The sequence below is a fragment of the Xyrauchen texanus genome, chromosome 14 (genome assembly GCF_025860055.1).
Source record: "Xyrauchen texanus isolate HMW12.3.18 chromosome 14, RBS_HiC_50CHRs, whole genome shotgun sequence".
Lineage (NCBI taxonomy): Eukaryota > Metazoa > Chordata > Actinopteri > Cypriniformes > Catostomidae > Xyrauchen > Xyrauchen texanus.
Genome location: NC_068289.1, coordinates 31,972,699 through 31,998,328, shown reverse-complemented (window position 1 = coordinate 31,998,328; position 25,630 = coordinate 31,972,699). Strand labels below are relative to the sequence as shown.

At 36.3% G+C, this 25,630-nt stretch overlaps 2 protein-coding genes across 16 annotated transcripts in view; one reads left to right on the top strand and one right to left on the bottom strand.

Moving 5' to 3' along the window:
- Positions 1-683: 683 nt before the first annotated feature.
- On the top strand, positions 684-10,398 carry LOC127655103 (T-cell surface glycoprotein CD3 zeta chain-like). The gene is made up of 8 exons (XM_052142724.1): positions 684-827; positions 3,970-4,067; positions 4,163-4,234; positions 5,417-5,467; positions 5,652-5,684; positions 5,911-5,967; positions 6,140-6,169; positions 7,149-10,398. The coding sequence occupies exons 1-8, from the start codon at positions 770-772 to the stop codon at positions 7,218-7,220; spliced, it is 471 nt and encodes a 156-aa protein (XP_051998684.1). The 5' UTR covers positions 684-769; the 3' UTR covers positions 7,221-10,398.
- A 152-nt stretch (positions 10,399-10,550) lies between these two features.
- The window catches only part of pou2f1b (POU class 2 homeobox 1b), a 28,262-nt gene continuing 13,182 nt past the window's right edge, over positions 10,551-25,630 (bottom strand). For 2 of the 15 annotated variants that reach the window (XM_052142716.1, XM_052142721.1), the window contains 10 exons: positions 23,569-23,704; positions 23,387-23,478; positions 22,298-22,471; positions 18,679-18,819; positions 18,265-18,420; positions 17,891-18,073; positions 17,693-17,798; positions 15,830-16,172; positions 15,278-15,378; positions 10,551-14,423 (listed from right to left, as the gene is read on the bottom strand). In XM_052142716.1, the coding sequence (XP_051998676.1) occupies positions 14,131-14,423; positions 15,278-15,378; positions 15,830-16,172; positions 17,693-17,798; positions 17,891-18,073; positions 18,265-18,420; positions 18,679-18,819; positions 22,298-22,471; positions 23,387-23,478; positions 23,569-23,704 (1,725 nt within the window). In that variant the 3' untranslated portion in view covers positions 10,551-14,130. Of the gene's footprint in view, positions 14,424-15,277; positions 15,379-15,829; positions 16,173-17,692; positions 17,799-17,890; positions 18,074-18,264; positions 18,421-18,677; positions 18,820-22,297; positions 22,472-23,386; positions 23,479-23,568; positions 23,705-25,138; positions 25,205-25,630 lie in introns of all 15 variants that reach the window. The other 13 variants (XM_052142712.1, XM_052142723.1, XM_052142714.1 and 10 more) reach the window with 13 other exon arrangements.

Below are 25,630 nucleotides of genomic sequence, written 5' to 3'. Positions count from 1 at the left end.
TTCTGTTTGTTCTAAATTTGTGAATCTACTGTATATATGGTGTTTAATCTTTCCAAATAGCAAGAGAACATGTCTAAGGTGAAGAAATCTGTGCTTTATAGATTTCTAAAAGTGCTTTAATTAAAAAGATCACCTAAAATTTCACAACTGCAAATACAAAACAGCAGGGGGCACAACATGCACAAAGTGGCCTTTGAGTGAAATGCTACTTCCTCTTTTTTTAATTAAAAGGTAATAGTTGAAAAAACACTAAGATCAACTTTTGTGTGAGTTTCAGATATAAGGTTAGAAGGGAAAATCTTTTTTGATGACAATGTTGCTTGCTTATGCTTTTCCTTAGCTGTTAACTTAAATATTTATATAGTATATGATTTCCTGCTACAGTAGGGGAAAAAATAGATCACAATTTATTAAATAAGCCCCATGCTGTTAATATGTAATCATCCAAGTCAACGGACAGTGGTTATGCAGTAATCCGCAATGGTGTTGAAAGACAAATTACTGTGTGTATGTAGATGCTGGTCTAAAAATATACAGGAAATGCTGGTGACACTTTTTGTGAGATGAGAGGACAAGAGACTGGAGGTGGAGGTAGCGAGACCTCAGTAAGTGGTTGTCATTCACTAGAACAGAAAACTCAGGGCTAGGGCTACTTCCTGTTAGATGAGGGTTGCCACAGTAAAAGCAGTCAAACAGACAGGCAAAAACTGTTGCACATCACATACTAGGCCAAGTAACAGGAAGGGACGGCATCCATTCAGGGAATGTAATGGAAATGAGCAGAGCAGCCACTCTATTGCTCTTGTCCACACATGTGTCCTATGCAGGTAAAAGCAATTATTTTGCTCTTTTTATTCTTGTTGCACAGGGTATCACACGTCTAGAACATTCAGTGCAAAGTTTGGATTTGCTTATTACTGTGTGGCTCATGGTGGATTTAAAATCTGTGCTCTTCTGTGTGGAGTACATTTTTAGGAATTGTATATTAGATTTTTCTGTGTGTTCCAATTTTTTTGTAAGTTTTTAACTGTACAGATGCATAGTGACAAGCATTGAGGTCGAACATCAAGACCTCTTCATGTGGCCATTTTTGTTTCCATGTAACCTGCAAGACTGAGTTTGACTGTGTAATAGATTCTTGTGTTTTGCAACACAATGCCTAAGTCGCAAAAGATGAAAGGTATGAAGCACGCCACCATTAACTGTCAGCTTTTACAGTTGATCATCATATTTTTTAAAAAGAAGAGAGAGAGAGAGAGAGATCCAAGAAAAAGTCAAATCTGAAACCTGCCCTCACCAAATTCGAAACTAGAACTTGTACAAAAATGGACCAGTATATGGATGCTCTTCAAACATTTGATGTCAGCAGCTATTGTTGACAACCGTTTAGACCCGCTTAGTACAGGATACTTTATTGTTTGTGTTTAGAAATGTCATTAATGTTATTAAATATTAATGAACAATGATCATTATAATTGTTAGATTTGTGGTGGTTGTTTTAATTAATATTTTTAAAGTTAGAATAAAACAAATGTATAAATAGATACAATAACAAAACAAGCATTATGCCGCAATATGTTCGGTAAACTCTGTGTTGCATTTAATTATGGAACGAAAGTTTTTTAAATCTATTTGCCATTTTTAATTTAGTAGTAAAGCGTACTACTAAGCGTTTACTTCAAAACATAATTTTTAATAGAGAAACTTTGTGTGTAGGAATAGAGTAACATTTTAGAAACATACCTGATTTTTTACTACAACATTTACACATATAGGCAAGAAGTGTATGCTGCAATTATGACAACATAACATGACTGAAAGACATATAATAGCAAACTAGTTTACATATGGTTCCACTTTTCATATCAGAACATTTGTTGTCACACTGTCAGATTTGTTAAATTAACCAAAAGAGAATTCATGTTGAATGCATAAACCTTTACATTTACATTTTGGATGTACAACCAATTACATTAAGTCTAACCAAAACCGTTAAGCCCAAACAGCCCTAAAAATGAAGGGCTGTTTCTCTTAGCAGTCAATAAGGAAAATATTTTTTTGAATTTCTTTTGATAAATAGTTGTCATGAAATTGATTAGTTTCACACTGGGTAAAGGCAAGTGTATTTTAGTAAGCTCAATGGACAGCATTTGTGGCATAACGTTGATCAACACAAAAAGTAATTTCGACTCATCCATAATTTATTTAAAAAAAAAGCTGTTACTGTAAGCACTTACATTGGAAGTAAATGTACAATCTGTAAATGTTAAAATACACACTGTTTCAAAAGTATAGCAACAAGACATAAACATTATATGTGTTAATATACTGTATGATAAAATTGCTTACTAATCTTATCCATGTAAATTTATAGCCAATATTACAACTTTGTTTTCATGATAACATAACGCCGGTAAACTCTGTAATCTGGTAACACTGTAACGCCTGTAAATACCTGATTGTAGCGCACTTAAATTATGTTAACACAAATGGTAACTATTTTAATGTCTTTTAAATGGCACCATTCACTTCCATTGTAAGTGCCTTACAGCAATCGTGATTTTTGCTTCTTTTTTAATGAAACAAGGGACAAGTAAAAATATTTTTTGTGGTAATCAGCATTGTGCCACAAATTGGGTTGGTTTAGCTTAGCTTGTAGGATGATAAACCTGAAACATTACTTCAGTAACCTCTTCAAGAAAATGAGGGGGCTTAAACACAAATACTAAATCAAATGTTTATCTCACAACAGATTTAAACCCTTTGCTGTATCTTAGAAACAACATACACTTATCAGATATGCTGATCAGGTTAACATGCAAAAGGAAATTTGTTATGGCGCTATAATAAGTGAAATGTGTGTGGTCAGTTTGCTAACCTTCACTCTTCGACACCTATTTGATCTGCTGTGAAGCAGTGGGGGCTTCTCTGTTTGCTTCTTGTGCTCACTCTTGCACTTGACTAGTCCCACGCAGAGAAACCACTAAAATAGATAACGCACACACATTTACACAGAGATCACAGAAGAGACAGGTAGCGGAGCCAGGGCCCCTGCATGCTCTCTGTCGCACACACAAGTCCAATCTTTTAATAATACATTAGGTATAGTGGACCACAATTCACTGACAAACATACCCAAATGTTTTAGCACTTAAAATAGCACTTATCCACAAACCTATGTACATGTTGGTTTTGGTTATTTTATTTCTTATCAATGCATTTATCTAATCATTATTTATATTTAAGCGGCGCTGGAGTGTTGGGTCACCTAGACTAGAGTTTGTATTGTAGTAGAATGTTGAGGCAATAGAAAAGAATGAACTCTGTCACAATGAATTGCATGTTTTTAAATTGTCTGAATGATACAACATACACTTATCAGATATGCTGATTAGGTTAACATGCAAAAGGACATTTGTTATGGCGCTATAATAAGTGAAATGTGTGTGGTCAGTTTGCTAACCTTCAGTTATTGCATAGGATTTAATTATATGAGTAAATAATGTCACAATTAAACACTGGCTTCTGGGGTCTTGCAGTCTTTGAAAATTGATTGAAGTTATAAGTGAATGATTAAAGTTAAGATATTTTTCCATAAAAGCTTTATCATTAATAGATTGCAATGCAATGCTTACAATGCAATGTAGAGTTAATATATATATATATATATATATATATATATATATATATATATATATATATATATATATATATATATATATACAATCTTCTGCTGTTTAGGCACTCTGTGTGCTTCACTCATTCTTTAATGTTTATTCTTTTTTGTTTGCTTTCCTTTTAACATCTACATCACAACACTTAAGCAAGGAAAGAAAGAAGAAAAACATTACAAAATATCCATTAAAAAAGTCAGAACTTACATATGTCTGCAACAGCAGAGATCAACAGCATGTTTTTGTTGGCTGTTGCTTTACAAAGGTCTTCAAAAAATGTTTGTTCTATTCACAGAGGCTGTGCATGTGAGCGACCCAATTGTTTGCTATATTTTAGATGTAATTCTGCTGCTGTATTCCATCATTTTTACGGCTCTCTACTTCCGAGTGAAGGTAAGATGTGGTCTAATATGCATCTTTTGTTGCAACTGATGAAATTGACCTCACGGTTTTAACAGCTAACCTGTGTTCTGCCTTGTTTGGGTTAGTTTACAAGGGAAGAGCCTATTCCTGATGAACCTGCAACCCCAGCACGAAACCCCAATGAGCCTGTATACACAGTGAGTTACCATTAATCTGGGTTAGTTTTGTAAGGGATGAGGTTCCTGTTCAAGGGTCATATGCACTTCATATAGCAACATACAAATTACATTAAAAGGGTCATTCCTACTATGCAGTACATTTTAATTTCCCCATCATGTAAGTACTGTATGACTTAATATATTGGATGAAATACTAAACTTGCAATGTTTAATTATGGAAATCATATTAGTTAGTTTTATTTTATCACAATTAAGTAAACATATAGAGGTGAATTATAAATAATTTCCCCACTTTGGCTTGAGTGGATGTTGCCATTTTTGCCACATCATAAGAAAAGAATCAAATTAACAAAATTATAATTTTAAATTGATGGCTTCATGTTGGCTAAACTAAACCTGAATCTCTCACTAAGCAATTGCTAACTTCATACTTTCCTTCTTGGAAGTGCACTACTGCAGATATTATTAGCTTTTTTTTATGACAAATTTCCTTATGTTATGAAAGTAATCTGCTAATATATTAAATTCAGAAGTAAATGTAACTTTAGGCAAAGTTAAGTCTGTCCACTGGCAGTCATCTTTGGATTGCACTCGTGAAAGTACTTCCAGTCATGAAAGTGCAGCTCCTATCAGTCTTAATGGGGAAAGACAGAAATCCCCAAAACGGTTGATCAAGATTACGATCAAAGAACATATTTCTAATCAGCAGTAAAATGTGACAACACTGAAATCATAAATTGTGCTTCTTTACCTTTAGATTATGCAGTAAAAAATTAAAAAAACGCAACGTTCGCGAGTTGATTGTCAGGCGATTTCTGTGTCTAAAAGGTGATTGGCTCTTTTACCTGTAAGGCGGGACTTCTTTTCTACATCCCATTGACCGTTGGGCGTTATAATTTCTCCCATTCATTTTGGGGCCCGTATCTGCTAAATGTCTCTGCTAAATAGTCTGGTTTAGGTGTTTATTTCCACCCTGTTCATGTTGCATCATGTTGATTTTCTTGTCATGTGTAAATAATCATGTTATAAAAAGTGCCTGAACTTGGTCATATGGTTGAAATACTGGTATGCATTTTTATAGAAATGCTTACTTAAACTACACACAATTTTATTTTATTTTTGGATTTAACAGGAATTACTTAAATAATACAAAGGTATTTAAAAGGCATACAAAGGCAATGTATTTTCTGTATTTCTTAGGACTTGGATCTGCCTCAGATGAGTTCTGATTATCAGCAACTGAACAGACCGGTAAGTTTCATTTTACGATTTTAATTTTCATGAAGTTCATTTACATTAGCCACAATCAGTGCATGAGCTAACGATAGAGTCCTCTCTGACATAAACGGTCTATAAAAACATACCGTTGAAAAAATGTTTTAAAAACCTAATTTAAATAGGCTACTTACATATTTTATATATTTAAATATTTCAGATTAGAAGACGAGAAGAGGAGACACATTATCAGGTCAGTACCACTTATTAAGATTTCTAAAAATGCATTTTGATTAACAACCTGCGTTTGAAGGAAATTATGTGACCTGATCTGAAAAAGAGATGAGCCAGATTACATTTTCTAAGCTTTGTAAATGAGTTCTAAATCTTTGATCATACTGCCCTCCCGTGGTTATTTATAGTTGTGCACTTACATTTTTCTTGGTTTTTGCGTTTACTTTGGTTGGTGTGTTTTCTAGGAACTGAGAGGACAATCAAATGAAGAATACCAGGAAATAAAAAAAACAGGAACTAAAGTAAGTGTATACATCCCATGAATATAAGGAAAGTGTGTGGATTTTGGGGTAGGATTTGCTTTTTATGCGAGATTGAACCAACAATGAGTCTTAACTTTTAGATATTCTTCTTACATTATGGTCAATTGATGCTGTTTGTAAATGTATTTTTTATGTCTGCCTCTGTCTACAGCCTCGCACAGGCAACAGCAAACCTAAAGAGGTAACATACCTTGTGCCTAATCATTTTACTGAGACGTACATTATAAAGTACAGTGGCCCAAAAAAGTATTAAAACCCCCTCGTCCTCATGCCATCCCAGATATGTATGACTTTCTTCTGCTGAACACAAAGATTTTTAGAAGAATATTTCAGATAAACATTTAAGTCCTTTTTTAATATAAATCTCCACTTTCACATTCTTCTTCTGTTTTTGGCTCTTCACATTCTTTGTGTACCATCACTACCTACTGGGCAGTGAGGAGAATTTATAGTAAAAAAAAAATGACTTGATTATTTATCTGTTTCTCACCCACACCTATTATATCACTTCTGAGGATATAGATTTAACCACTGGAGTCATGTGGATTACTTTTATGCTGCCTTTTTGTGCTTTTTGGAGCTTCAACATTTTGGTACCCATTCACATGCATTTTATGGACCTACAGAGCTGAAATATTCTTCTAAAAAGCTTTGTGTTCAGCTGACTTGAAAGTCAAACGCATCTGGCATGGTATTAGTGTGAGTAAATGATGAGAGAACTTTCCTTTTCGGGTGAATCCATGATTTTCATTGCATTAGATAACAAAACATCAAACACATTTTACTAGGCTTTTTCTCAGAACTAGTATCAAGGTGTTTTTAGTAAATGTGTCAAATCAGTTACGATCAGTTCATCCAGGTGTAGTTCATCACATTAACTGTGGACATGTTCCACTAAATTAGAGACCCAGAAAGTGTCCAAATAAATGACTTACTTTAGAACAGTATATCATATATAAATAAATTGCACTTCGTTATTAGGATATTTTAATGTCCTTTTATGGCCACTGTAATTGCATATTACAGATATATGTTTTGGCACGTTGTCTTGTGTTCTAATTTATTGGTAATCACAACATTACTCTGTATGGTATATTAAAAGCAGACTGAAGTTTTGTGAAAGATGAATTTCTTTGGTTCATTAGCTAACTTCTTCACAGGCTCGAACGGGAAGAAAAAGGAATGCAGCTGAAACTGTGGAGATGGACACTTTTGTGGCATCACGAAATTAATCATGCGTAAACTCAACAAGAACAACACACACACACACACACACACACACACACACACACACACGCATACACGTGTTATCATCTATCTAATATATATATATATATATATATGCACATTCATATTTTTTTGTGTATTTAATTTGATTATATAGCCTGTAATTTGCTGTTTCGTTTACAAATGCAAACTTTTGTTACAATAGATGGTCTTATATGCTTAACACATAAGGAAGGCACTGATAATTTTGTAAGATGTAATTTATGAACTGGACTTCGAAAGTGTTAAATAGTCCCAGTCAGCATGTGACAAAACTAAATGTTAAATAAATGTTTTTCTGCAATTACTAAACATATGCATAAAATAAAAAGTAATAGCTATTCAACAAATTATACACATTTTCAAATTCTGAAAGACCAAAGACATGTTAGAATATTAAAACAGTTGAAAAATGGTTTAATGATGTTTACAACAAAAAAAAGAGAACTGTACAGTTACAGTAAAAGATTAATATATATAACAAAAAAAAAAAAAATACAGCAGACAAATGCATTAAAGCTACCATGATATCCTGATTCACATACTTTTATTCTACACAATCATTCAATTCTAAGCTACAGTGATGTAGCCATTTAGCGTTCAGTCTAGGGTTTATGTTCTTGAAAACAGGCCATGAGTGGCACAAGAGTTCAGCTTTGTAGTGATACACAGAACCCAACCAATCATCACTATGACAACGAGTTACAGCATTCTGAAAGGAGATATAGGAGTAACAATCTACAGTATGTGACAGGGCAAGAATGGAACACTTTCCTTAAGATTTAGCTGAAGGAAATACAGAAATGAGAAATGAGAGTATAGAGGGATTTCTTTTGAAATCATTGACAAAGCATTATGTACATTTTCATTTTTTTTCCTCTTTTTGTTTTAAAAACAATGATAAATTGGGCAGTGAAACTGATATCACATACATTGACACATCCAAAAACATACAAAAATACTATTTCGTTTACCTACAGTAAGACAGTTTTGCCGTTAATTCCATGCTGTGACAGAAAAAGAACAACAAATTCAACAAACAAGAAAATGAACCCCCCCCCCAATAAGCATCTCAGAAAAATACCAAAATATACATCTAAGCTTTGGAATTACTGAGGTTAGGACTAATGCCAGAGCTGGTTTCTGTTTCTTAATACACAAGCTGAAGGGTTTGGGAAGCAAGAAGGAAAAAAACAGTCATCTTTGGTATCTGCATTTGTATAACATTTCATATTTGGATTTTTGCTTTGGAATAGAGCTTATAGTTTCTTTCGACCCTTCATTCGGCAATAAAACTATCAAAAGGATTGTGTCATACAGACACTGCCCTTGCAAGATGGACAACAATGCATAGTTGCACAGCTGATCAATCACCAATTGAAATCATGATCGTGGAAACAGCAAAGCTAAATAAATACATTGACAGAACACCCAAATCACGGGACAATGGCACCTAAAAGTATGGAGAGACATTACATGTTTTCCGTAGACAATCATAGAAAGTGTTGTAACTCCAGAGAACAGTTCATCCAGAGCAGGTTGCAGTGAGCCCAGGATATCCTTCAGTGTGTATTAATAAACATCACCCAGCCTGAGGTGTTACTTTGACAAGTCCTTTCAAGAAGCCAGCAGAGCTTTTCCTCTTTTTACTAAACCCCACCCACTTGGCCACATGTGTGACCAATGATCTCAAAAGTTGAGGCAGGTTACTAGGAGAGAGTTTAGTCCATACAATCACTTTGAAAGTCTTTGGTTACCACAGAGAAGGTGAGGAACTTGCAGACCGCCAACCCAAAAGAACAAACACAAGCACACAAACCATGCAGCAAAACTCAGAATGGGGGAAAGATGACGATTGTCAAATCATATAAAAAGCTTTGGTATAAAATGAATAAGTGGCTACAGTGTGAACTTTAGTTTATATAAAAAGGAAAATATAAATAAAAGTGGAATGAGCTTCTAAATTCTGGCTAATATGCATGTGCTTGTATGTCTTGCATGCCTTTTTGTTCTTCTTGGTGTCAATCCTGTTTCTCACTCCAAAAAATATACTGACAACTGCGGGCTTCCTGTTCTGGGACAGTAATTTTTGTATTTATTTCATTTTATCTTATGAAGAAGATTTAAGCACATTTTTACTCGGTTATAAATGAGGTATACAACAGCTCCTTTACTCAGACCAGCTCTCACTCTTATCTTTCTGGTGCATGACCTCTTCTGCAACTATCCTATTTTGTCACTAGACTGAGGGTCTACAGCAACAATATATTATACAATCGGAAAACTACCCAATCACACACCAAAATCAAGTGCCAAAGGGATCATTTACAGCCAAGTGGTCAATTGCATCACATTATTATGATGCTTCCTTATATCCACTAATATCCAAAAAAAAATTCTGAGTTATGTCATGTCAGACAGAAACTACTTTCTATACAGTATTAAAAGGAATAGTTTGCCCAAAAATGGTGTCATCAAAATCTGACCACAATTAGATCGCCTCAGTCACCATTCACTTTCATTGCATTTTTTTTCCCCATTCAGTGAAAGCGAATGGTGACTGAGGCTAACATTTTGCCAAACATCTACTTGTGTTCTATACAGTTAAGAAAGTCATATGGGTTTAAACACAACATGAGATTGAGTAAATCACTGAATTTTTGGGTGAACTACCCCTTGAAATTTTTAAAGTAAATGCACCACCAGCAACAATCATGCCACCCCCCAACATATCAGCAGGAGTTGAGTTATTAGTAAAGCTTTTTCAACAGGTATCCAACCGGCTTGAATTCTACCTACATAACAGGTAGCAACACTTCCAATATATCACAAAACACACATAGAACTCACAGCATTATTTTCATGGTCGATATGCACCATGTGAGTATGACATTGGTGCATGCTTGGGTGCATCTTCTTTCACATGCACACACACAAATCAAAAACAAAAATCATCTCTTGCATAAACATACTCACTACAATTTGCTACAATGCGTCAAACTTCTGAAATAATAGTAAGGCATAAATGATAAATGCAAGTTTTTATCAAACTAAGAAAGCCGGTGACCTTGCTCCCTCATGATATACAAAAAAATGCAGTAAATAAATTCATGAAAATGATTGTTAAAGTTTGTAAAAAAAACATGGCAAATCAAAACCATAAAAAGCAAAGAAGAATTCAAATTAAGAGTAGTTTGGTGGTATCAAGTCTTACCCTTTGGGAGCCGCACCCACTCGAAAGGGCGGGGCACATGACAGCCACTCCCACATCTCAAGGGTGTGGTTTTAATTTTTGGTCGTAACATTAACCCCCCCCAGAATATAAATGTATTTTTTTTCTTCTTTTTTCTTTTAGTGAATAAGCATGACAAAAACACTACATTCAAACTAGATATTGGTTCAAATATAAAATATGAGCATCTTACATAAGTGAATATATATAGAATTTAGAAAAGAAGAAGTTCTCTCTAATCTTTCGAGTCATTCCTCAGATAAATATATCAGTAACTCCCCACAGTCCCGGTGCCACCGGGTCATGACACAAACACGCAAACAACACGTAAATTTGCAAGTCCAGAGAGGCTACTTTGAAATTTCCAGTGGAATGAGCAGCAACAAGACATCAACCCAGCCGCAAAGGCCTTTTTTACTTTGGCAAGTAGGATAACAAAATATTAATTCCAAGTTAGTTAACCTGGAGATACCCTTTAAGTAGTAGTACTTGAAATAGCAGTAGTAGAGAGACATTATTACAGATTTTTCTGATATATTTTGCTTGTAATGCGTAACATTAACATGTTTTTAATCATTTAAAAATGGACTGTTAAACACAGCTTTTGTACATTCTGGACTTGACTGTTGGTGTCTTTCCCTTAAAGTGAACCTTCCATGTAAGTGCTGCTGAGGTATTTCAAATCATATTAACAAAAACACAATTAGCATTAGAGTCATAACAAAAACTGACACAAAGTGCCACAGTAACAAAAAGGGACAACGGGGGAAACTCTGACCTCTTTGCGACATTATTCAAATGCAAAAGAGTTTAGAGGAAGGCTACAGAGGAAAAACTACTGTAATTCTCCCAGTATGCCCACATGCATTGTTCTGTAACATAAAACCAGAAGTCTAGACAATGTACCAATGCTATGCTTGATGTCCACCTTCTTCCAAATGCAAATCATGTTATATGAGAGAGAACCATCAAATGTTTCAGGGCCTATTGTACTTCCACAGGTTCGTCTGAACATTACATCAAGTGTAGGAGGACTCTTGATATTTATATTGCTATTCATTCATTAAAATGCTATGTTCTGGCAGCACCAGTACAGCATCTGTGTTGAGCCCTACAAAGTCAAATCTAAATCAAGACTTGCCAATAAGAACAAAGCCTAAAATGAAGGACAAAGGCTCCCAAAATCTCAACAGCACTTAAATACAAGGCCCTTAAGATTCTCTTTGGATCATAAAATGCTTTGATATCAAAAGCTAAAGCAAGTCAGCGCAAAGCAAGATAGGCTATGTTTCTTTACAAAGCCGAACACAATTTGTTGGCTAATGTCATGAAAGGGAAGGTTTAAAAAGAAGTGTAATAGATGGTAAAGTTTGTCAGTAGTGAGTAGTGAAAGTGTGGTCAGTATTGCACTGGTCCACACAGGCACAGCAGCTAGTTTGAAAACGACTTTGGTTCAAGCTTTACATCATGGCTGCATTACATTGGTAGGAAAAAACAAAGCGACCATCCAGCTAAAACTCCTAATTTTGCTCCTGTCCCACCTTTATGATGGATATTTCAGACAGGCCCTGTCTAATGTCCTCTATGGAATAGGCTACTTGTGCCTGTGAAAAGGGGGGCCAACCATTAAAAAGTGTCCTGGACCCTGTGAATAAGCGATGTTCCTTATTTCAGGTTAGGGAGGACTGAGTCTGTCACCTTGTAACTACAGAAAAGGGATATTAAAAGAAGCCTGTAGGGCTTCACAGTGGCATTACATCCGCCACACCTCTACAGTTTTAAAATATTTGAACAGAATGGGAGGGAGACTTCACAATACTTGTTTGTATCTCACTCATTCAAAGTCCTTACCAATGACCATCACTGTCCTCACATTGGTACTTTCTATCCTCAGTGTAGTACCAAGTCCTGCTCTCCCCTCAATCGTGATCTATTTGGTTAGTTGTGCTGACTGACACTACAAAATTGAGGAGGGACAGCCATCTCAACAGAAAGAAAGAGGAAAAAAAATAATAATTATGTTTTTGTCTTTGGAAAAGATCTTCAAAATATTGCATTATCATATTTCCTGTGGTCTACCGAAAGCCTTTGCTCATAAATATTTAAGCTTAAACTACGCTACAATAGCAATATACAGCAACAGGTATAACAAAGATTTTTGGTATATCTTGAGAGAGGCAATAGAAAGACCTCCAAAATAAAGACCTCTTAAAGCGTGACAGAAGTTCTGCTAAAAACCAAGCAGACTTCAGTTCTAAAATCCAGTTTTTTTGGTACAGATACTTTGCACAAGTAGAAAATAATAAAAAAAAAATAAAAACACATTTCTGGACAGAGAACTCACTTTGCAATTCTCCACTCTCTGAAATGTGAACGCCATCCACCTCAACTTTCTCTCGCTTAACCACACCCTCACAATCATCCCATGTTAGGAAGACCTTAAGGAGGTTTACCTTACGTGGTTACACAGTCCTGACACCAAGTAACATAAGAGGCAGTTCAGACCGAACACATTCTGCATGACACCACTAATAGAACAGAGCAGACACATTTTAACAGTTGAAGTTCTTTTTTTACTTGACATGCCTTCTAAAGAAAACGTGTCCTGAAACAACCACGAGACACAAAGACGTCCGTCTACTAAATGTTTATAAAGAAAAACAAATAGGAAAATGGCGCATATGGATGCAAAAACATGGTCGGTGTGAACAGCCCCTAAGAGTTGTGATCTCTCAGTACATGATTTCCTTTTGGTTTAAAATTACTGAGGCCTCAATGTACTGCTCAATCACTGATCCAACAAATCCTCCTTAATGGATCATGACATAACTCTTTTAAAGCTTTTAGTATTAAAGTAAGCCCGCGACTGGATCAGGATTCAGACCCAGACTAAAGTACAGTTTATAAACTTCTGCTACCGAGTAAACTACGAAAAACAAATAAAAACTAATTCTAGAAGTGTTTCTAGAAAGAAAGGCCAGTTGAACGATTCCTTAAAGCATTGAAACCGCAACACAGCCACTTATTACTCCATTAAAGCCTTGTAACCACAAGTTAGTAAGATATAGGACATAAAGCTAACCCACTTTTTGATCAAAAATAAACCATGTGAATCCAAAAGGAGAAGTTCAAGAGAGACAGCAACATCGTAAAAAAGGCCTGTAAAGAAGAATCTCCACTGGAAAGAGAACAGAGAAACAATGTCCTTTTTCTGTGGTGAGGAAGAAGAGGGTAAGTGTCTGCAGTTAAAATCATTGAACACAGAGTAAACAAAGTTTTTTGGTTAAAAGCATTTCAGAAGAATCTCTGAAAAAGAGAGATGAAGATATAATGTTAAAATGGGCGCAAAGACCGAGCGAAATTAGTTTCGCAAAACCAAATATGCTTTTGCATCACACAGACATTGTCCAGGGAGACTTCTGCTCTCTTGATGCAAGCGTTGTTGAGATGCAAATATTCTCTGGTTGATTTGCTGAAGTCAACCTGACAGGTTAAAGTCCAAAAGATATGTGAAAAGTTAGAACAAACGTTAAAATAACATTGAATCCTTTTTAGTGGGTTTGTATTTTTGGTGGTAGCAAGAGATTAAAGAAAAAACGATGAAAAGGAAAGTTATAAGAAGAGGAGAAGAGTGGGTAAAGCTTTCACTGGGCCTTAGAGGCCGTGGTGATGGTGGAGGCAGGCATAGTTGCCGTGGTAACAGCGTTCTGGTGGGCATCGGCGGTTATATGCAGGTTGAGGGCTCCAGAAGCACCTGCGGCCCCTCCTGCAGACACCAGGCTGATCGGGTTACTGGCAAGCATGGACAAGTTCTGGGGGTTCAGAAAGAGGGGTGTCGTCACAAGGTTTGGGGTGCTCCCTGCACTGCTGTTGGCAAACAGCAAGTTTCCGCTCCCGTCCAGAGATGTAATGGGCAGAGAGCCACTAGATGCCAGAGCTAATGGAGATAGGAACAATAAAAGTCATGAGAACTTGAAGTAGGTTATCCAAACAGAGCAGTGTACACACTTATGAAATTATCAGTTGGTTATTATTTTTAATTATATTCTAATGGTTTTAATTGATATACTTCTATATAGTTGATAACCGATATGAAGGCTGATATTGTATATCTACATTGTTCCATCTGTCTTGTAGAGAAAATGTCAACAATGCAGCTCCAATCTAAAATTGTACATCTTTAAAATTGTAAGTGAAATCAGACACTGAAACAGTTTAATGTATGATTAAAAAGACAGATAACAATTTAGTACTGTATGTTTGTATGCTGACAAAAAAAAAGGTTTGCCGTTTGAATTGGAAACAAATTATCTGCTATATTTAATATTAAAAACAAAATGAAATACTGGCAGATACTCATATGGTCACAAAAATAAAATCCTCAAAATATAAATATCCTTAGTGTATTTTTAAATGGTTATAAAAAAGAAAATGCCATGGGTTGCCAGTGTCACATGATTTTAACGTAAAAGTGAATTCTATGCAAGTATGCTACATGCAGAAAGAATTCTACAGTTATTTTAAACAGTAATTAAAAACACAATAAAATGCCATGCTGAATGCATCTAGGTGGCCACTTGAAATTAATTTAAAAGGAAAATGCACTGTCTGCAAATACATTACATGCAGAATACTTTATAGAGTATAGTGTTTCCAGCGCCAGTAGAAACACCAGCTTGTTTAACAGCCAGTAGTCAGTCATTTGTGACATTAAATACATTTTGATCCTTTGGGTGGCAGCAAGATTTATAAGTGCATGCAGAGCGATATGGTAAATATAAATGTACTTGCCGCTCCACACACCTTGGATCGTGGCCAAGGTGCTGTTGCTCATCAGTGCTGGACTCAAAGCACTCCCTAGACCACCAGGTGCCAAACTCAGAAGAGCCCCACTGCACGGGTAACACATGGGAGTAAAGATGGAACAAACATTAAGTACTAAGGTAATTGAACAGCTTCATAACACATGATTAGCTGAGGGTGATGCTCTTCAAGATCCCATTTACACCAGGGATTAAGCTGCGATTCAGTGATCCAATCACAAGACAGTGCTGCTAAACACAGGTTTGCACATGGTCCAAAATGCTGTGTGATCTGATCACTCAAACAAAAATCAGAGGTAGACGAAAACACACAGGACCACTTTGTATTTTAGTGTAACCCCTCAACAGTGCTACTGCATCCCAGAAATCAGCAAAGAACTGCCTTCAAACTTTTCTGAACTTAAACCTAAACTTAAGAGAAAATAATCTTCAAATTGAAAAGCTCTTCAGAGTAGACAGAGAACTAAGCAATACTCCTATGCCTTCCAGAATTGCATTTATTGCACACAGAGATACTCACCCAGGATTAAACTGCGAGGATGCCATAAGCCCAGGATTGAGGCCTGCAGCAGCAGCCATGGCAGCGATGCTAGCACTGGTAGGCAGCTGGGTGGCTCCTTGCAGAGCAGCTGAGAGGTTGGATGCCGCCACCATCACCTGCCCACTGCCCAGAGTGGATGCCAGGGAGGAGGGTGCCTGACTTACTGCCATGAATGTCCCCTGAGACGAAGTCTGCTCTGCAGAGGACATCTGTGGTGTGGTGGAGGAAGGGCTGAGCGAAGGAGAGGATGCTGCGGTGGTGACCACAGGTGTAGTGGAGATAACAGATGCAGTGTTATTTGTGGCCGAGCCAATGGTTGTGCCTAGAGGAAGATTATTTATGGACCAGTGAGGTAAACAATGAGAACATGAAAATAAAATATTACAGGCATTTAATTAAAGAGATTGTTAACCCAAAACTCTAAAGTAATTTACTCTCCATTATGTCATTCCAATCCCTTAAGACTTTCTATCCTTGGGGGAACACAAGAGGAGACATTTTGTAGAATGTTTCAGTTACAGAAGAAATATCAGTCACGATATTCTCCTTCTAAACAAATCATTTGGTTAGACTAGGAATAAAGTATTTTAATTAAAAAATGAATTACTGAATTTTTTTCCCCAAGATAATAACTGGACACCACTGAATATCACATGCACCTTAATGAGGTCATGTGACAATGCCACGTAAAACAGTTTGAATGTTTACCATTGCATAATGTGTTCTGTTGTCAAAGAATAGTAAGCAGTATGTGTAAAAGGGCTGCAAAATTAATCAAATAAGATTTGTTGATGAATTGAGAAATACAATTACAGCTACCACAATTAACTAATATTTAAAATGTCAATAATAGCAGTCCATGTAGGTCTACTGATGCTGCGTCTAAATATACCATTTAATTTTCTATTTAAAGTATGGTTTTGCGGTGGTTAATTTTTTTAACCAATCAGAGCCAATACAGTATATACAGTGTGCATGGCAGTGGCATCTAATCAGAAGTTTTTCAACTAATATTTTTTTTTTTAAATGTTAATATAATTTTTATATTAATTTTATATTAATTTATTTAATATAATAAAACTTGTCTAGCAGGTGAACTGAAATAGTTTGTGAGCAAATTAACTACAACCTCATCATCACTGCTGCAACTTGAGGGAAATCTTTTTTTTTTTTTTTATCTGCTTGTTAGAGAAATCACTTGCTTGTCTTTCGTATTGTGATTTTATGGTTGCTTTGCAAACTTTAGTTCTTCTACACTAGGCTTTGAGAATGCAATTCTTTTTCATACAACACAACGGACCAGAATATTATGTTATGCAGGAGGACCTCTGGTGTAAGTAAATAATACATCATAAAAAACTAATAATATTATATTAAAAATGTTAAAATATATTGTCTACTCACTTTCCATCAACAATAAATCTAACAGCTTTGAAATATGTATCCTTTGAAACGTCACATGCTGACCTCTTGGCTCAGTTCAGTCTCCTATTGGCAGCGCGTCCTGTTGTCGTACGAATTCACAGTTCAGAATTCACCAAACTTTTGCATTCAACTTAGTACTAAATTTTTTCACATGAACTTGCGTTTTCGGTCAGCTGTATTCGGATGCGTTTGAATGGAGCACGAAGTGTAGTGTAACCGCCCCTTAAGCCCCAATTGGTGTGAATGTAATAATGCCGATCAGAAGCCTCACTTTTAATGTGAACAGGCCAATCGTCTGCGATTAGTTTCACATTAACACATCGCCTCTGTTGTGCAAAGTCCTTTAGACCTCAGAGGTTTGGCAACTCCTCAACCAAGATGAGATCTCAAACTACTGAACTCTTGATTCTCACTTACCAGTAAAACCGATGCTGGAGACACTAGTGCTGGTGAGAGGCAAAACAGGGCTTACAGTCATCGTAGTCGGTGTGTTACTGGTCACAAGACTGGCTGTACTCAGTGCCTGAAATGATGGGTAGAAGGAAGACATTAAGTGCCATTTACAACAGTTGAGTTGAATGAAGGAAAAAGTGGTGCAGCATGGATCTAGCATACCAGAGGTGTATTGGGAGGGAAGATTGCTTTGATGGGGGTGCTAGCGGTGCAGCCACTGCTGGGTGGGTTGATCCTCTTCTCTTTCTGTCTGCGGTTACAGAACCATACTCTAATCACCTCTTTCTCCATGTTGAGCTGGTCCGCGATCATGGTGATCTCCTCAGAGGTAGGTTTTTGGTTCTGCTTGAAAAGGGCAAATACACAAGAAACGCCCTTACGGCAAAAACACTTCCAAAGACCCAAGCTTCCAATCCAACATCTGAGGTGGTAACTGTTTAGTGAGGGAATTTGTTTGGATATTTAAAATATTTAGCATTTTAAAACTAAAGAATTTCATGTCCTTCAAATAAGCTCTGATGTGAGATGTCGCTCACCTCCAGAAAGCTCTTTTCTAAGGCCACTCTGATGTTGGTCTCAATGCTGGTCCTTTTCTTGCGGCGACGATTCAGGCCCTCTATGCCCAGCCCAGGTGAGCCAAGAGAGTTGGGACTGGACAGGGCCTGGTCAGACGTCTGGTTTTCTGCACAAACAGCGCGCACAAAAGCACAAAGAGGGAGTGATATAAGCACCTGCAGCAAACTGCATGGTCCCTTTACTTGGCATCACTTGTACAGTAAAAGGTTTGCTTTATAACAAACCACCGTCTGTATGAAGACAGAAAGGAGTGCAAAGACAATCTCCAAAACCAAAGGGGAATGCGACAGAAACCTCCATATCCTTTCTAAAATTCTTAATGGTATGCAATATAATTTTTAGAGAGATAGTTCAAAGCAGAGAAAATACATACCTGCATCATTGAGCCACTTTTCAAGCAGAGGCTTCAGTTTGCACATGTTTTTAAAGCTCAGGTTCAAGGCCTCAAAGCGAGAAATGGTGGTTTGGCTGAAGTCATTTCCATAAAGCTTTCCCATTGCAAGGCCAACATCCCCCTGGTACATGCAACACAACATTAAAGAGGTTTAAACAGGATTTAAACTATGAAAATGTCAGACAGATTTCACGCCCTGCAACTGTATGAAAAAAAAGTTACGTTGAAGGCAAATTTTTTTCAAACAATAAGTTGTCGAATTGATATTCTACTATGACCTAAGACATTGAAAATATGTAGGACCGAATCTGACAATAAAATAAATAAGCATATGCAAAGAAAATTAAAAAAATTAACAAAGTGTACTTAAAATTAATATTTAAATCTGACATAAATAAGTAAATGTATGAATACTAATTTATGCATTATTATATGTGTTAATTTCCACATTTATTTACCAATTTATTTACCTTCAATATTCATATATTTCTCAATTTCTTTTTCTGTATGGTATTTAAAAGATGTGTTTTCTACTTCAGGCATTGCAATCAAGCTCAGAGTGCTAGCCACAATGACAGCTTGTGGTCAAGTCAAAAAGGTAACGGAATGAATGATCTCTACTGAATGAATAGCCTAGTTTCCATCCACCTTTCGCGCTATTTTGTTATCGACAAAGTGAAAATGAGTAAAAACAAATGTGACATCTGCCGTCTTCTGCCTGTTTCCATTCAAATTACCTTTTATCGATTAAAATGGTGTGCGTGATGACATCATGCCTAAAAAAAAAAAAAAACACTGTCGCATAAATTTTGGTTTATCGCAAAAGAAATCTGCCCTGAAGCCGTTTCCAAACAGAAATGCATGTTTATCGCACAAATTTCCTCCCAGATGTCCCAAATTTTTTGGTAAAGTTGGGGAGAGTATTGGAACAATTAATTGAAATTAGCCAGCTTACTGTCATTTTAATTTCACAAATAAAAGCAATCAGAAGAGGAGGAATTGCAATCAAAAGGGAACATTTGCCCTTCTGATAGGACTGTAATATTGGTCCCGATGTTGTGTCTATCGCAGTTTGCCACCGGTTCCGCCCCGAAAGAGAATAGTCATGGCCCTGTTAAAGCTGGCAACCTGCACCAAGTAGTGCAACAACCACAACATTGAAAAATATTGAATATTGAAATACTGAAGTTATGGAAATTTTGTTTTTCTAGGTGACAATATTGATTAATGAACGGCATTTCACACCTGATCTGTCATATTGCTCCTATTGGTGGTATGTCATTAATTGTATAATTGGGTTGATTTGGACATTGTCATTGATGGACACCTGATAACACCTACAGGCCATCTATAAAATCAAATGAGAATGTTGACACAGTGAGGAAGGCTTTTGGCTGGAACGTTTGTTTTAATTCCCCTGATGTAAAAGAATAAATAACTCTTTATGAAGAAATTTTCAGTGTGCAGACCTTCCTTTATTTCTGTTATGTAAATTTTGGGCTTTGGCACCTGAACTTTCTGGGAGAACATTTTGTTCAATGCTTTAACATGGACAAAAAACAGCACATGCATGTGAAATTATACAGTATTAATATTAGGGATGCACCGAAATTTCGGCCGCCAAAAATTTTCGGCCGAAAATTGCACTTTCGGTTTTTGGCCGAAAGAGAAAAAAGGCCGAAAATATGAGCCGAAAATATATACCTCCTCGCCCCTCAGTGCTCAGATTTCACTCTGGATCGATCTAGCCCTTATCACGGCGCTACCAAACAAAGGCCGATCATGTCAGCGGTGTGGAAATTCTTCAAAGTTTCTGATAAGGACATCAAATTTGCGATCTGCAGTGTTTGTTCAGCAGAAATGTCAAGAGATATATATACACAGAGTATAGCTAGAGATTCTTCAGGAAAGCGCCCCGATCCACAGCAGTGCCACAACTAGCGCAGCTACAACACAACTTGAGACGTATCTAGCTGAACTACCCATTGCCAGAAGCGACAATCCCCTTGACTACTGGCGCTTAAACAAAGACGGCTTTCCTTTGCTTGCTCGGATTGCGCACAGGTATTTATATCTGCCCAAGCACCAGCACAGAGTGAGAGACTGTTCAGTGCAGCATCTCATGTTCTTGATGAGCTTTCTGACAGGAGAGACTGTCAGAATGTTTAGCAACTTTTGTTCTTGAAGAGAAACCTGTCACTTGTACTTAAATAGAAAGCGGTCCAATTTGATGTGTATAGCTATTACATTACACTTGTTCTTCACTTGAGGATACATCTGTGGTTTACAGTTGAGGTTGGATTTAGTTCAATTACTGTTGTTTTGCACAATCATTTTCACTTAAAGTATACATACACAGAATAGAGCACTGATCTATATATATATATATATATATATATATATATATATATATATATATATATATATATATATATATATATATATATATATATATATATATATATATATATAATTATATATTATAGTTATATATAGATCAGTGGAATAGAGGCCCTCTGCCATTCTGTGTTCTGCCTTTTGTTTTAATTAAAATTACTGTTGCATATTTAAACTTTTTGAAAAATGCTAGCTAAGTTCATTACTTGACTGTTGTTTTGCATCTAATAGTTTTCTAAAACTTTACATTATTTGGATAATTGTTAATAAAATCTGTAAAATTAGATTTTTACAGAACTGAATGAAGAATAATATTTAATATAGTTTTAATATATTTTTTGTCCAATTTTGGTGTGTTACTTTCAATAAAAGTGTGATTTATTTTATTGGTTTGTAGTTTTTCAATTCAGATTCATTAAATTCATGAAATGAATGAAAAAGCATAATACAATTAATACAATTATACACAAAAAAATAAGTACATTTCGGTTTCGGTTTTCGGCCAAGTGCATCCTGGATATTCGGTTTCGGCCCAGAATTTTAATTTTGGTGCATCCCTAATTAATATTATTTAATGTAAAAGTGCCGGATGTTTCCTAATTGAGCACGCACAACAAATGCAGCAACTTTACAGCATGTGATACAATTTCCTTGATTGTGATTCCTGTGTAAATACATTTATGATCTTTCAAACTGTAATTACACATGATTTTATTGACTGGCTCTGAATAAACAAGATCTTATCCTCAAAATCCAGAACATTCACATTAACTTAATACTGGATCATTTCATAAGTACATGCTGCTTTTTGTCCATGTCAAAGTGTCAGTAATTATATCTGTTGAATTTGCAGCTTCAGATTATTTCAGATTGACCGTGAAGATTTTCAGCGAATCCCAGATGGCTAGGATTTCTTAAGAGTACGTACAAGTATGTCATCCTAGGTACAAATAGCTACAGTGGTATAAGATTTTGGTCATATCTCCCACCATTAAGTCATTCATGCAATATAAATAATTTATTTCCTATCAGACTCTATATGTTACTGTGGCCTCCAAGCTTCACTCTGGAGCACTCTTAGCTTGATTACCCTGCTCGAAGAAGAAAACACATTTTGTAACTAATTGAAATTAATGGAAATTCTATTAATTACAAATTCTAAATGTAAGTGTATAATAAAGTTTGTATATTTAGCTCTTCACCTGTGTAAAGCCCAGTTTGATACGTCTCTGTTTAAAGGTCTTGGCAAACTGCTCAAGCTCCTCCAGGTCACTGGGCTCCTCCAGGCTGGGTGTGTCAATGTGCTTTGGTGTCGTCTGGCTGTGAGGGAGGGATTGGATGGGGGTCGCTGCTATCGTGCGTGTTGGTGTCGCAGGCTGTAAATGTGGCAACAAATTTAAAGTGATGAACAAGGACATTGCCAAACATAATTGTGGAAACCATGAAATCGCACACATTTACTGCAGAGATGTCTTTGCACCTAGTGGTTCTCAAAAGGTTTTACAGAGACCTAGATTTTACATTGGTCATCAAGTTCCGACCCCACACAGTACAAAACATGTTTCTCTTAAAAGTAAACAAGTTCTAAACATTAAGTGAACAGTTTTACATTTATAAATAAAGAACAGGCCTGGTAATAAACTGAAGTATTATGACATAGGCTGAATAGGTAAAGTGATTTACCTACTTAACACATGAAACAAACATTGGGCTTAATCTAGTATTAGCAATTTTACCAAGTGGCATGTGAAGGGGCCCCAAAATGCTTTAGATTTTGATAAGCAGCTCTGAAGTTAAAAACAAAAGATTTGAAAAGCGTTTTTCATCCTTTTTTAAAAGTAAAGCCTATTCATTTTAGAATCCTTCCTATAAACTATTAAATGGTTAGTTGCACTTTATTATTTGCATTTAGCATTGTTTTTTTCCCCTGCTGTCTGCAACCCTATCAGAACAGAGACACATTTTTGGGTCTCGACTCACCAGTTGAGAACCACTGATAGTGGCAATGTTAGAGTGCTGCTTATCTGCAATGCATCACTAAAAATAATCACTGTTAGATATGTTAAGACATTCAACAGCTGCATTTGCATCACTTTAGATTTGGAAAGTATGTAAATCTGCTCTTTTGGGGATGTCAAACAGATGTTTGTCTACAAATTAGACCCTTAAAATAAAACTCAAAGCATTCTAGATTATGCACTCTTCTGCTGATATCTCAGTAACACGCAGGTGCTATCTGATTTGGCTATATGAAATGGATCTAGTGGGTTGATGGATTTGTATGCCCTGACCTGTGTGGAAAGTGTGATGCTTGGCTGGGTCTGCAGGAGGTTGGCTTGGCTTTGAGGTAGTTGAGTTAGAAAGTTCTGGGCTTGCAGGAGACCTGTTCAGTGCAAGAGGACAACAATTCAATCAGATAGAACACATAGAGGATTGGAGAGAACTGAGGAGGATGAGATGACATGAGACTTACTCTGCTGGCCCTGTGGCGTCTGGGAGATGATGAACTGAGCGGGCTGCAGCTGAGTTGCGATGTGGTGGCCCGGCTGGACAAGTACAAACTGCGGCAGGTTAAGGTTCTGCTGCTGTTGCAGCTGCTGTAACTGCTGCTTGGTTTACACAAACACACAAAGCAAGAAGAATGTTAATATGTGGAGAACAGATCTATGATATACAACCTCTACAATTAAAATAAATGAACTAGAAATTGTGGCAACAAACTGAACTGCAATCTGTTTGATAAACCTGACTGGGCTGGACATACAACATGACCATCCAGGAACTCGATGTGCTGCTAACTAATGTTCTACAACCCTGACACTAGCTGCATTCTGCCAAGTAACTAACAAGCTACATCCCTGCATCAATTCAAATGTGTTTCCATTTTCCTGTGGCACTACTGAGAGCATGAGTAGCCTCAGAGGCACGGTTTCTAGTCATATGGTAACCAATAAATAATTGTGTTCAGTTAATCCATGATGAGTGCAATTCAGAAGTTGCATTTCCTCTCCAAGATTAAGATTCCCTCTACATTTTTACACCACTGATGTTTAAATTTAGGGTTGTTTTGGATTAGGGCGTATGGTTAATACAATTTGTATTACATTATTTACAACAAAAAATACAACTCGCTTTAGGCACCACTCTGTGGACATTTAACCTGGAAACTGGTGCTCATTCCCATACGTTCATAAACACTTTCAGCTTTGGCCACTGGGAGCAGTGTAGTAAGCACAGACTGATTTCAGCTGAAGAACTTTCGCCTTTTTGTTGCTGAATTCGCAGTGAGATAAGTCTGGATCATAACATCATTGGCTAAACCAATGCCATGAGTTTGGGATGTGCAATGGAAGATGAGGAAATGTTTGAAACTTGTTTGAAAGTAGAAAGTATTCTTGCAATTCAATTTAGTGCAGTTGGCTAAGTGGTATAAGCTCTCACTGAAACAGAGTGAGATCACATGGTGTGATTGCGGTTTATGCAGGGCTTTACTGTTGCTGCGAGAAGAAACTTCTGCCAGCAGCGATGAACTGGCCAACAGTATAAAATAGTGTTAAAATTGTAGGTACCACTTTAAAAATAAGTATACAAGAACATTAAATACTGCAATGGCTTATATGAAATAACATCTAACAATATTTTTTACAGCATTCATTTTCAATGAACAGTAACTGACAATAAACCATGGTATATTTAAATGAAACTAAAACAACAATAACAATTAATGCTGTCAAAATGTTTTAATTGTTAGTTTATTACACCGAATGCATTAACAAACGCTTATAAACTTAACATTATTGTAAAGTGTTACCAAAACATTTATACAGTTTCATGTGTAATCAGAAGTAATGCGTTAGCAGAAATTGCAACTTAATAAAATGTGTTGGTTGTTGTCCAGCAAAGTATTTCTATGACATTATTTACCCTGCAGTTATATCTTAGCAGATCTGGTTCCAAGCCTAGCATTATTTATTCATGTTCACAGAAACTCAGATGAGCAACTGTTGTTTCTGATTTTTATTTCTATGGTTAACATTTCTTACCTTCATATTCATAGATGTAACTGCATACTGTAACGTGTTGAATTGTTGTTTATTGTTATATTCTACCTGTTAAGAGAAATTTGTTGTGTTATGAATTTGACTGGGTTGTAATGACTTGCATTGAGAGCTGTTCCTGAATGTTTTGTGTTCAGTATGTGTGCGTGGGGAAACTGTGGACAGAAGGGGTTCACCGCTGTTCCAAATGTGGGTTTTCTAAACAGTTACAGAGTTTACGGAGGGGCTGTGGCAGACAACAGCCTTAAATAAACATACTGTTAATGAGATTGCCTTCATGCGTTTTCCTTGCGATGCTACAATACATTTTAAATCCCTTTTCTGTAAACACCTCATAAAAATGCAATTTTCAGTAGTCTCTGGACTGGCGCCGAAACCGGAAGTGGCTATGAACCCTCTTGCAAAACAAGAAATCAAGCATGGTGTCTTATGCAACTGGCCCATTGAGGAAATTCTAACAATTATATACATCTTTTT

Coding starts and splice junctions, on each gene's coding strand:
- LOC127655103 (XM_052142724.1), top strand. CDS start 770: ATGGAAATGAGCAGAGCAGCCACTCTATTGCTCTTGTCCACACATGTG. Junction 4,068..4,162: donor CTCTCTACTTCCGAGTGAAG/GTAAGATGTGGT, acceptor TGTTTGGGTTAG/TTTACAAGGGAAGAGCCTAT. Junction 5,685..5,910: donor AAGAGGAGACACATTATCAG/GTCAGTACCACT, acceptor TGTGTTTTCTAG/GAACTGAGAGGACAATCAAA.